General features: G+C 37.5%; 1 protein-coding gene across 2 annotated transcripts in view; it reads right to left on the bottom strand.

The window, feature by feature from the left end:
- Positions 1–273: 273 nt before the first annotated feature.
- LOC145690462 (uncharacterized) overlaps positions 274–13,264 on the bottom strand; it is a 48,492-nt gene continuing 35,501 nt past the window's right edge. For both annotated transcript variants that reach the window (XM_081765369.1, XM_081765368.1), the window contains 2 exons: positions 8,593–8,910; positions 274–1,055 (listed from right to left, as the gene is read on the bottom strand). In XM_081765369.1, the coding sequence (XP_081621495.1) occupies positions 326–1,055; positions 8,593–8,873 (1,011 nt within the window). In that variant the 5' untranslated portion in view covers positions 8,874–8,910 and the 3' untranslated portion in view covers positions 274–325. The remainder of the gene's footprint in view (positions 1,056–8,592; positions 8,911–13,264) is intronic.

Genomic DNA, 13,264 nt, shown 5'->3' with positions numbered 1-13,264 from the left:
TTATTGTCTAACCTGAAAGATAAATATAAATCTCTTCCATTTCAAACGTTGATGATCTTTGTACCTTATTTCCTTTGCATTCGTGTTTGAGGCACTTCAAAAGCGTAAGATCTGCTGTTAGCCAGGCTTATGTTCTTTTCGTTTTTCTATGTAACAAGCAATTAAATTTTTGACACGTTTTAATACATTTCTCACACAACAATCCTTCCTATGCTATGGCAAATCATGAAAAGGTTACTCATTACATCTGACTTTTCAAAAGATAACACTATATATTTTTAATAAAAGAAATGTATTATTACTTAAATAAATACAATAAATAAGCTTAATTCTCTGTAGATAACAAGGTGGAATTATCGTTACTTTCAGTTACATCTAAATTACCCTCAAAGGATAACGCTGGTACACTACCAGCTCCATTAAGTACCACAGCATGATCTTCAAGATGTGCATCTAATTGATATTTATGTCTAAACTGTGATTCACACTCAGGGCACTGATACGGTAATACTCCTGTGTGTATCCTTGTATGCACCATAAGGACATTTTTCTTCCTGAAAGACTTTCCACATGTATCGCACTGATATGGTGCTTCTCCTGTGTGATTTCTGCTGTGCATTATTAATTCTTGTCTGTCGCGGAAAGATTTTGCACACACTTCACACATGAAGGGTTTGTTCTCCACGTGAGTCAACTCGTGCAGCCTCAAGTTGGAGGATTTTTTGAATGATCTGTTGCAGACTTTACACGGATACGGGCGTTCGTTCGTATGTACTCTCATGTGAAGGACAAGCCGATCTCTCATCTTAAACGAGCGTTTACATATTTCACATGAATACGGCGTCTCTCCAGTGTGGCCACGCACATGCCTTAGCCACATACTCTTTCGGTTAAAAACCTGGTTACAGAATTGACAGACCCGGCGTTTGTCTTTCAAATGTGTTGCTAAGTGCACCTTGTATCCTTGAAAACTAACACATGCTTTTCCACAATGATCACAACTCATAGGAATTTTCTCCTTTCTCCTTACGTACTTCCTCTGGGGGACCAAAGAACTGCAAAATAACGAGATAAAAAATTAAAATTCGTTAAAATAAAGTGCTTTAATACATTAAACAGGAAAGGGATCCAAGAATAATTCTGCAATTCTCAACATTTCGTTAAACTGGTGTTTGTTACATCAATTTAGTGTACTATGTAAGGCGAGTAACTTTTTTCTCAGATGCTTTCTCTGATGAGGGTACGAAATTGGAAGAAAAGATCTTAAAACAGCAGTAACGGTCACTCCATTTGAAATAATTTAATTTCATAGTAAAAGGTTACTGACAAAATGTATTATTTTGTACATGAAGTTGTACTATATTTAGAAAGATGAAAAGAAGCATTCATCCATTTCTTAGATTCTCAGTTCTCTTTTGAGCAGCAATTTTGGATAGGCTCGTAAGCATATTTTGTACTTTATAAAGGTTTGTGGTAAACGCTTTCGGAAATTGGCTATGTTCAACTTGAAATATCTCAAAACATCAAATTTTCACAAAACAAATCATATGTGCATAGCAACAAGTGGTTAAAATTTGATCATTGAAACTTAGGTAGGGTTTGAGTTGCGGTTTGATTTTTATGCCGAAATCACAAAAAGTGGTGCGCTGTGCAAATATGACAAAAACTGCGCTGAAAATCGAAATTAAACAATAGAAACATATTCTAATAATTCTTAAAATTTATTTATTTATACAGTCCACATTTTAAACAACTCAAACTACTGTTAATCCCTTTTTATTTTCTTAAAATGTCATTGCTGAAAAACGCTGATTGACTTCTTCACATATTTTCACTGAATTGAGCCTTTGAACTATAGCAGTTGTGAACTCTATTGGTGTTAGCTTCCTTAGGACCTCACTAATTGGCATTCACACTTAGTCACCTTTCAAGATTTGGAAAGAAGTTCTGGGCCATGTTGTTGAAAAAAGTGAACCAGTTGAGAATGCTCCAAGAGCATTGCCAGGACGAACTTACAAAGAACTGTTTGTTGTCTACGGCAAATTGCTTTTATGAAAAGAAAACAAAGATAGTAGGCTATTTGTCTCTTATAACTAGAGGAAGAATAATTGCACGTGGAAGCTGGATTATCTAAAAAGCAAGTTGCTCGAGCCATGAGCCTGGATATTAAAACAGTAAAATATTGAATTGAACGATTCGCAGTAGAAGGGCACAGGGACTACAAACTAAAGTGAAACTGAGCAGACCGCAAGTGACAAAGACAAAAATGTTTCGATTATTAAGGCTAACGCAGCAAACCCTTTCGCTGCTGCAACAAACCTGAAAACAACTTTAGGTCTGGAATGTAGTGCAGAGACATGTAACTGTACTCATATTATTTGTTCTGCTTTGCAGGTCAAACTAATAGATGAACTTATACATGCTCGCTTAGAGTTCGCAAGGATGCATATCAACAAGCCACAACACTTCTGGAAGCGTGTAATCAGGAGTGACGAGAAAGTGTTTAGTTTATACGAAGGAGGAAACCTGTTAAAACGTTCTACGATGACATGCTCAAAATTAAAAAGCAAAGTATCACCTCTCTATGACTTATGGTTCCTGAGGTATGTCTCCTTAAATATCCCAAAATCTAAACTTTTTTGGTCAATATCTGGGGAGCGATCGTCAGTTGACTAGTGGGCACCGGTTACTATTTGGTACCAAAATGTTCACCATCCTCTTAGGTACTGATCAACACCGATATGATCTCTCTGACTTACGGTGCCCGAGATATGGCTCCTTAAATCTCCCGACATGGGAACTTTTATGCTCTGGCTGGCTGGCGGGTGAAAGTATTTTGCTCTGGGCTTTATTATTCTCATCCTCTCTCTCTTCCACCATTGCCACTGGATTTGGATATGGCCCCCAACTGGACACTTCATAGCTACATTTTTATTCGTTACTTCTCATTTTCTTCCTATCTGATGAAGCTTTTAGCGAAAACGCTTACAGTTAATAATAAAATATCAACCTTGAACTCACTTAAGCACGCGTATTTTTAACTTACTCGTACACATTTCAACGACAATTTGTCTGGTTATCGGCACGTGTCTTAATTAAGTCCGTGGATTCACATTAACAGCAAATTCTGCGCGTAGAAGGACCATTGTTATGCTCCGTTGACAACAAGCATAACTTTGAATTTACTCAAAAAACACTTGAAGAGTTGATGAATTTCAGTATCAAAGTATTCTTCTTGTTCTGTGTTTGGTTACAAAATTTCGGAGATGAAAAACCACCCTATTTTAAATCTGCGCCCACAAGCTTACGGGCTTAGCTGAGTTAGAATATCCGAAATAACAGAATATCAGAATTAATCCCGGTTTCATACCCTCTGATCTTGAGTATCCGTTTTCAGATTATGTAACGCTAATATTTAAAAAAACAAAATTGCGCACAACTTTTAAACACACATTTTAAAGAACTTTGCACGTTTGTTTATCTAGGTACTAGTGTGTTACATAATCTGAAGAGAACAATAAAGATCACAAGTGTATAACAGGGAGTAATTTCTTGTATTTTGTTATTTCGGAAATTCTGGCCTAAGTAAGCCTTTAGATTACGAACGCAGATTTAGGATTAGGTGATCCTTATACCCGAATTTGGTAACCAAGGATGTAACAAAAGACCACACATTGTGTAATACTGAAACACAATCAATCCTTCAAGTGTTTTCTTTTCTTCCTTTTAAGCAAATTGAAAGTACTGCTAATGTGTGTCCACGAATTAACTTAAAAGTTCCCTAACAGACACGTACCGATGATTACAAAGAGTCGTTGAAATGTATACAAAGTTAAAAATACAGGTGCTAAATGACTGCAAAATTAGTATTTTATTTAAAAATGTGTATCCTATCAGAAGAATGCTCAAGTTTATCTTTTTCAGTGCTCTGTAATGTTTTCACTTTTCTGGAAAGGGGAAATCTGCCCAAATTCGTACATTGGGCGAACTGTATCTCAAAACCTTGACGGTTTGGAAAATGCACTCAACTCAAAGAGAAGACTATTATCAACAAGTATAACAGAATCGAATTTCCACTAAGTCCTTTGACAGCTAGACGGATGGGGAGTCTAACCACCGATTTCCGAATGTTGGGTGGTTGATCTACCAGTTACGCTACTAACGAACATCGAGTTGTCTGTGTTTTAGATCTTTGTTCGTCAAGGCAAGCAACCTTGCCAGTTGCTAGCAATTTGTTGACAAGTGAAACTGTGGATAGTTGCTAGGAACAATTCTGTATCTACTGTTCTTAGTAAAGTTATAATTCATATAATAAATGTTTACAATTAAATAATACACAAGATTTAAATACCCATTAACGTGTATTATTTTACAACTCTGCAAAAGTCTGTTTTTTTACTGTCTTACAAATTTAACGCCAGAATATTTAAAAAAAGGATTATACGCCAAGTCTCTGCGCTGGAAAGACAGCAGGGTCTGATCTGTGCAGACAGCTACACCTGTCAAACTGGTTTCACTGAGCAACAAAACTGTATACACACATATATATATCAGTCTGTCAGCTGTTGTGTGGCGGAGTGAAGTTGTACTAGCGGGCAAAATGCAAAAATTGAAAACAGTACGTCATGGCTCTTTACCCGTGTAAATTTTAGCATTCCTCGCAGGTAGCACAATATCGGAACAATGCTTTTGTGGAGAATATTCACTGTTAGCGTAATAATGAAATGTGCACAGTAGTCTACTCTACAACCCACATCACCAGCAAAATGGCATCCAAAACAGGAGGTCAGTGAACTTTGAGACCCGTGGTACAGAAGATTGTAATGGTGTCTTTATACATCAAAAGACTGACTACCAGTCAAACTAGTGGTGGCAAAATAGTTATTTGTATTTCCTACAAAAGGACCCCTGCTAACATTGCAAAAGAAACAAATATACCTACAACCCTTCTGAAATATATTTACTGATCTCATAGGACACTGCAAAATTAAAACTTATTAATAAAATTAATATGCGCAAATAAGCATATAGATTTTCTATAGCCCAAACGAAAATCTAAAATATAGTAAAAGGTGTCTAGGGTAGCATTAAGGTATTCGAACTAAATACTCCGAATTAAATCAAAATCAGAATTTCATCCCCTCTTAAATATTTTTATTAATAAATGTTGAAACATCTAATGTTAAAGCTATCTTAATATCGGTTGCAGTGACCACAGACCAAATAGAGATCTCTAATGCAGCTCCTGTTCTAAGTGTTTACGAAACTTGACAGTTTCAGTTACTCTAATGGTTACTAGATTCTCTAATTATTTAGGTCTGTGAGGTTTACTCCCTTTTTCCTTCACTTCCATGACAGATAGTAAGCCTTTTAATTTATAAAAAGTCTAGTGTCATCATTTATAACTAGCCTGGACGAAGTCCCTACTCACGACTTACCTTCACAAAAGCCAAATTACATTGCAAAGAAAATCTAAATCTCTACAAGGATCAGGTACGGTTAGGTAGGAAATTACCTCTCAATTGAGGTCTTCTAGTCTCCACTCAAGACTAGTGATAGAATAGATAAAATACTAACTAATCATGCCGTATGCTCCTTTATTACAGAGCGCACCCGATTTTTCTCTTTCGGATAGGCTGCTAACGAACCTGTTGTAATACGGGGACACGAACCTAGTACAGATGGGTTTCAACAAAATTGTTCCTAATACTAGTCCTTACTTAAAACCAGATTCAAACAACAGGTCATTCAGACTCTGGAAGAAGAAAAAAAAAAGTTTCCTTACATGGAATAGGGTTTCAGAAAATCACAAGTTCTGTCTACACTAAAATCATTCTCTAAAACAAAAGCCTACACAGAAGGGAAAATTCTAACCTTACAATATAAGCCATACACTGCCTCCCTGTTAAGACAACATAGCTTCCAGACACGAACCTATCCAATCGAAAAATTATGGAGTGCTAAACGTTTCTTTCAGACGTAAACTCCGGACACCAACATAAGAAAGAAAGGGAAAAAAAAAACTTATGAACATATAGCATATTGGACATATTGGCAGAGTTAGAGAAAACCGAAAGCATTGGAACAGTAAGTTCGAAGCGGCATATGTCGAAAACCAATAAGCTTAGAGATGGCAGTCTAGAAAGTCTAGAGGTGGCGCTAGTGTGCAATACGTAGTTGTTCGGTTCACACACAAGTGGCGCTTGTGTTCAGGATTCTACAGTACAGGAATGCGGTCATTGTGCTGCGAGTGTTGAACAGGACAAGTAGCAGTGCTCGACTAAAACGACTCTATCAGAAGCGGTTTCCTAACAGACGCCAATCATCATACAGGATCTTTGCAGTACTTTATTGGCGCGTGTGTGAAACAAGGACAGTATTACCTGCCCATGAGGATGCTGTTCGACCCCGTGGTGTACGAGCACCTGTTATGAACGAACGTCGTGGCGTGAGCTACATGAAAATGCTTTGTACCCATATCGCCTGCAAAGGGTACAAGAACTGATAGGAGTGGATTTCCAGCCACGTGAAGCATTCTACCAGTGAGTGGTTCATTCAACAGACCACTACCACTATGCTGTTTCAGGCATCAGTACTTTTCACTGATGAGGCTACGTTTGGAAGGGATACACATCCCCATGGTACGGTTGTCACTCATCAACACAAGTTGCATATCAAAACTAATTTGGACCCAATGCATGGCATGGTATTGTCCATAATCAACTGACCGGCCCATACATGGTACCCCGAAGACTGATTGGAGCACAGTATTTTACTTTTCTGCACAATACACTGCCCAAATTACTGGGAAATGTTTCACTAGCGATTCACCGCAACATGCATGATGGGACTTCCGCGCACTTCAGTGTGAATATCCGCCGGTGGTTGAACAAGTTTTCAAGACGTTGGATCGGGCGTGGCGGTCCAGTGCATTGGCCTGCCCGGTCTCCGGACCTGAATCCAGTGGATTTTTATCTGTGGGGACACATGGAAAGTATGGCGTACGTTACTCCTGTCAACGATGTCTATGACTTGGAACAGCATACCCATAACGCATGTGGAGCTGCTCACCATGATCCAGGTATCTTCGAATGGGTTCGCCAATTCATGATCCGGCGTTGTCATGCAAACACTTTGAACATCTCCTGTGATGTGCCTAACGAACTTGCGCTTGTCTCTCTCTTCACGTTGGTATCTACTGCTTTGAACTTACTATTCCCACGCTTTCGGCCCTCGCTAATTGTCCCAATATGTTGTGTGTTAAGAGCCTGACTCACTAAAACTAATACAAAATTTACCATTTTTCTTTTGCTTATTTATTCATAAGTGAAAGGAGATAATGAAATGGAACTTACCACAATCATAGATAATGTTATTCTACAACAAAAAAATATGAACCTGAAGAATTTTCAGTGTTACCATCCATAGAAATTACATTGTTGCCAGAATAACACCGACCCTAAAATCTAAGTTAAGGCAGCGACTAGAGCAACAAACTTAACTGCATTTGGTTACGTATCATGTTGTTTTGGTTTCCTGTGAACTACTTTTTAAATAACAATATTATTTAGTTTTAATAACTGTATGCTAAAACTATTTTGTTTATTACAAACTAAACATAACTATTATTTAAAAAGTAGTTTAGAGGAAACCAAAACAAGATAATATGTAACCTAATGCAGTTGAGTTTGTTTCTCTAGTCGCTGCCTTTACTTAAAATTTAGGTGTGGTATTATTCTGGCAATACCGTAATTTCTATGGTTGACAACACTGTAATTTCTATGGATGACAACACTGAAAATTCTTTAGGGTCACATTTTTTGTTGTAGAATAACATTATCTATGATTGTGGTAAGTTGCATTTCATTATTATTTATGAGAAACAAGCCAAAGAAAACTGGTAAATTTTGTATTATTTTTAGTAAGGCAGGTTCTTAATGGGACCTTTTTTTTTTTTTTTTTTTTTTTGCTTATCCCGGTGTCAGGAATCACCTCCCCACGCTTGCTACATTAATTAAGTTACACCCTGTATATATCTATATAGATATAAGTTAGCATATTTAAACATAATATCTTTAGATTAACTTTTTTACTTCAGTACTTTTATATGTACGTATGAAAAATAAGCAATAGCGCTAGAATGGCCTATTGCAAAATTCAAGATACGGCGGCCTGTAAGAATCCAATACTACAGGTGTTGGCCACACAATTACATGTGGTCCAATCAACAGTAGATCGTGCAATCTACCATAAACTAAGGGTGGAAACTGTCCACAAGGCCAGTAAAATGTGTTAACAACATGGCATACCGCGTAGCGAAGTAGCAAGGACAGACGGTTGTACGAGGGTCCCTAGGTGACTGCTGGAAATTTTGTTGTGACAACGGAAAGCATGGATCTATCTAAGTTACTGTACAATCACAGGCCGATGGCTACCATATCAACCATGATCGATGGTAGTGGGGTAGAATAAGTTACGTAACAACAACTTCATTTTTTTCGGATGGAAAAGGATCAGACTTTGTATTATTGTGGGCTACAAGTTCCAATAAATTAAGTCGTCGAAACAGAAAATCTAGGTCTATTTTCGTACCTATAAATGATCTTTTGCACCAAAGAAGCAGTTTTAGAATCTTCCTGGGGTGAATCTAGTTCGCCATCCTTTTCTGAACTACCTTCTCGCTGGGTTCGTTGTAACTCAACGGCAAGCCACTCACTGTAATTAATCTCATCAGAATCGTTTGCTTCTTCTTCTTCTTCTTCCTTAATATAAACATCAGCACAGGGAATTTCTTCGGCTTCTTCTTCATGTCTTGTGTTCTTCTCTACATCACTCTCACATGTATCATTAGGTGTTGCAGCGTCGTCAGCCATCTGGTACTTACACTCACATCAAACTGAATCCGTCCACCTACGGTACAAAAAGTAATTACTGACTTAGTTGTGAAAGTAATCCATCACGATCAAAACAGAAAAACGTGTCTTACAAATAATTTCAATAAAAAACCGGAAATACTTATTATATGTAAACAGTAAGAGTTGTTAAATCAAATAGTGTTTGCATTTAATTACTAGCAATTAACACTGAATATTATTTTGGGAAATTGCACCACAATACTACAAATGCAGCTACAGAATCTGGTTTAATTAGAGATATGGGCTCTCCCTCAACCCCACCTCACTCCCAGCCTGATTAGATCTCAAACTACAAAAACGTAACACATTCTTTGACAGCTAAAAGCTCAGGTGTTCCTATTACTGCGTTTTTAAATTACGCTGACAATTTGTTTCTGGAAGTCGAGGTTGCAAGTGCAACTTTGTGCCACTTCGCGGCCACGTGGTCAGCAAGTCAGAAATGCCTCTATGTGCAACAGGAAATACTGCATGCCAAATTGTGCATTCCACTTTTTCTTCGGAATCGTTTCTTTGTATAAAAAGAAAACCTGAAAGTAGACTGTCTCTGAAAACACATTTTATTTTTGGGATTTTCACTACATTCGTAATGAAATAAATCAAAGAATACTACCTATAGGATTTAGGAAGTACAAAGCAAGTGTTACATTAACGGTACCTACTATGATAAACTGTAAACGGAAACAAAAATATCAATTTATCTAGCTCCATATTGCTACCGATATGCATCCCTAGTTCTAACGCTACCTCTACCTACCAGCTTGAAACTAGCTAAAACCAAGTTTCGCGTAAAATATTTCACTTTTTCAAGGAAAGTAACCAATTTGAAAAATCGGCACCATTAGATATCCTGGAAAATGTTCTCGGGGCACCTAGTGGAAAGCCAAGAGTGTTTCAGTATATCTGGGAAGTCTAATCAGCTACCTAATCCCTTTGCCGCAGAAAAAAAAAAAAAAAAAAAAGTTTTTGGACTTGCACACTGAAATTCTTAGGAAATTTATTTCGCAGTGACACAAGTTCCTATAACACTAGTAATTATTTCACACTAGTAACGCTACACTTCCGAACATAAAATACAGTTTTTGTACACTTGCAGAAATACTTCACCGGTGGAAAATAGTATCTACTATCCATTTCATAAAGATAGGTCCCTGACTTCGGGGTGCTGTCCTGACGTTCACTCAAAACTTACATTGCATTGTCGTACTTCGTTAGAATTGTTGAAATGTTGTCTTTTCAATACTTAAGACACAAAAATTTTCTTTGTGCTGTGTAATAAGAAAAGAATAGAAACGAAAAAGGGTCTAGTTGGTAGAGTATTTATTCTTTTAATAAAAATGTTTATTCCAACATGTTCTATGCGTTAAACGAAGAGCCATGTTGCAGCCCAGCCTTTAAATTCCCCGCACTTATATGAAGAAACAGCATACAACAGCATGTGATAACTGGAAATGTGGCAACGGTGTTGTGCTGTGTTGTCGCGTTCAGAAAGCTTGCAGCGCGTAGCCTACTTCATAAGAATGTAATGGGAAAAAGTATTTAAGATCTCATAACATTTCACAACATCTTAATAATAATAACAATGCATGTACGTATCTCAATGTAATCGAAATAAAAGGTTGAAGTAACACATCCAAAAACTCATCTCTTAACCTATTTAACTCATTCATTTTCGTCACTTGTTGACTCATCGCAGCTCCTCCTATCTTTTTGGACACTTATTAACAATGGCTCCATTTCTACCTCAGGATCTATCAGTATACACACTTACCAGCTTACGAACATGTTAAAGGGAAAAAAAGAAATGTAGCCTTGGCAATCACATGTTCACCCAAGTTGTTCTGTGATCAATTCCCCTGCTGAATGTAATACAGAAATATGGGTCCTTTGTTTTATTTCAACGAAAGAAAACTATGCAATGTGTATGTGACGATGACTGTTTTTGCGTCTAATCACGTCGCACTGATTACGTTTTCAACACTTCCCTTCAGTTCGTAGGCGTCAAAAACTTATACACTCACATCAAATGTGCTCATTGGAGTGAGGCAGGCGAACGTGCATTTATATTTTTCCTAATTACTTTTCGTGCTTTTTTATTAAAAAAAAAAAAACTATGAATATTCCTTCTACGAGCGGTGGCATTACAGAAGGAAGTGGGAAAATTTTGAGCGACAATGAAATTGCAGAACTGATTAATAACTCCGACACAGATGGTTATGAGTTAGATAGTAATCACATTGATTATTCTGTGCTCAGTGGCGGCATATCCGGGAGTGAACAAGATAGTAACTCTGTTTCAAGTGAAGCTGAGGTTGCGTCCTGAAAGAAGAAAAAGAACCGCGTCATTCCTATTTGAAGGCAGATTCTGATGTAGTTTGGAGCGATAAAACTAAAGTAAATGCAAAACCCCTGTTTAGTGGTGTCCCGGGAATTAATCAAAATGCTAGGCTATCTACAGAGTATTCCTCATATAAAGTGTTTAGCTATTTTTAATGATGAAGTTTTATAGTAAAAAAGTTGAGTTGATTTTGAGTTTAACGTCCCGTTCAGCAGAGGCGATATGAGACGTGGACCTACTGATTAACGTGGAATCCAAACCACATGAGCTACCGCCGGGAATAGTAGAAAAAGAAATGAATAAATATGCAAAACAGCAGATTGAGAAAAAGAAAAATTACTGAAACAAAAATCTTTGTTTTCTATTTGGTCTAGGAATTAATTCGTGCGGTTTTTAATAAAAATTGAAGCTTTATTTCAAAAACAAAGTAAATGAATACGTTAACAAAAATATTGTCCATCGCTAGCCACTACTTTCTCCCATCTTTCAGGCAATTTACGGATTCCGTGTCGAAAGAATTCCTCATCTTTTGACGCAATCTAATCAAAGATCCATTTTTCGATATTTTCTGAAGAAGTGAACCGCTGTCCAATCAAATCGTTATTCATGCAATCGATCAAGTAGTAGTCAGACGGAGCAGTGTCTGGTGAATATCGCGGGTGGAGTAACACTTTCCATCCGACATTTTCCAAATAGGTTTTGACCGGTTTTGCGACATGTGGTCGAGCGTTATCATCTTGATAAATAAGTTTATTATGCCTGTTATTCCATTCTGGTCGTTTTCAGGCCAGAGCTTGCTTCAAACGCATTAATTGTTGTCGATAGCGGTGTCCATTAATAGTTTCACCAAGTTTCAGAAGTTCATAGTACACCACACGTTTCAAATCCCACCATATATACAGCATAACCTTTGCACAATGAATATCTCGTTTCGGTTGTGAAGGACCTGGTTCACCTTGCTTCACCCAGGCCTTTTTTCGTTTAGGATTCTCGTAATGAATCCACTTCTCATCACCAGTTACAATTCGATGCGAAAATCCCTTCCTTTTCTGTCTTTGAAGCAGCAATTCGCAAACGGTTTTTCTTCTTTCAACGTCTTTCTTTTCAATTCATGTGAAACCCAATAAGACATCTTTTGAATCATTCCTATGGCTTTGAGACGTTTGGAAACTGTTGTTTGCTCAACTCCAAATGCTTCTGCAAGTTCGTCCTGCGTTTGACACGAATCCTGATCAAGCAATGCTCTCAATTGTTCATCTTCAAATTCTTTTGGCTGTCCAAATTGCTTTTGGTCTTCCAAGCTGAAATCACCACCTTTAAACCGTGCAAACCACTTCTGACACGTTCGCTCAGCTAGAGCATGGTCACCAAACACTTCCACTAAAATATGATGACTTGCGGTAGCACTTTTCTTCATGTTAAAGCAATGAAGAATAACTCCCCGCAAAAACACTTTATCAGGCACAAAATGCGCCATTTTCAGTTGAAGAAAAAATGTTGTTGTTTCCGCTTCAAGCAACTGACATATACTAAACAAGATGCTCAATGACAGTAGTTTTCAACGCATGTTTGGATCAACGAAACTATGGGACAATAAGCTAGTTACGCCATCTTTTGTAAAACCGCACGAATTAATTCCTAGACCAAATAAGTAAAAGCGTGTTACTTCAATTGAAAACAAGAAATCTTCTGCCTTGATTATTCACATGTTCTTTTTAGCCAGCTTTACGCGATTTTTACAAATCAGCTACGTAAGAGCTATTAGTATGTTTATCAACTAATGGAAGATGATGTTTTTTCTGCTGTTTGACTAATCACTGTCAGTGCTCACATACTGTACAGGAAGAAAGCAGGAAAACAAATCGCACTTCGAACTTTTTATATGAACGTAGCAGAAAAACTGCTGCACTCAGCAGGCACTGAAATACAGGGACTATCCCAGTCTTCACCCATGGAAGACTGGTAGCAAGGGGTCATTACCCATACAAAGTTCCCCTAATAGAGTAGGACAAAG

The sequence above is a fragment of the Thermobia domestica genome, chromosome 7 (genome assembly GCF_964235325.1).
Source record: "Thermobia domestica chromosome 7, izTheDome1.hap1.1, whole genome shotgun sequence".
Classification (NCBI taxonomy): Eukaryota; Metazoa; Arthropoda; class Insecta; order Zygentoma; family Lepismatidae; genus Thermobia; species Thermobia domestica.
This window is presented reverse-complemented; position numbering and strand designations above follow the sequence as displayed.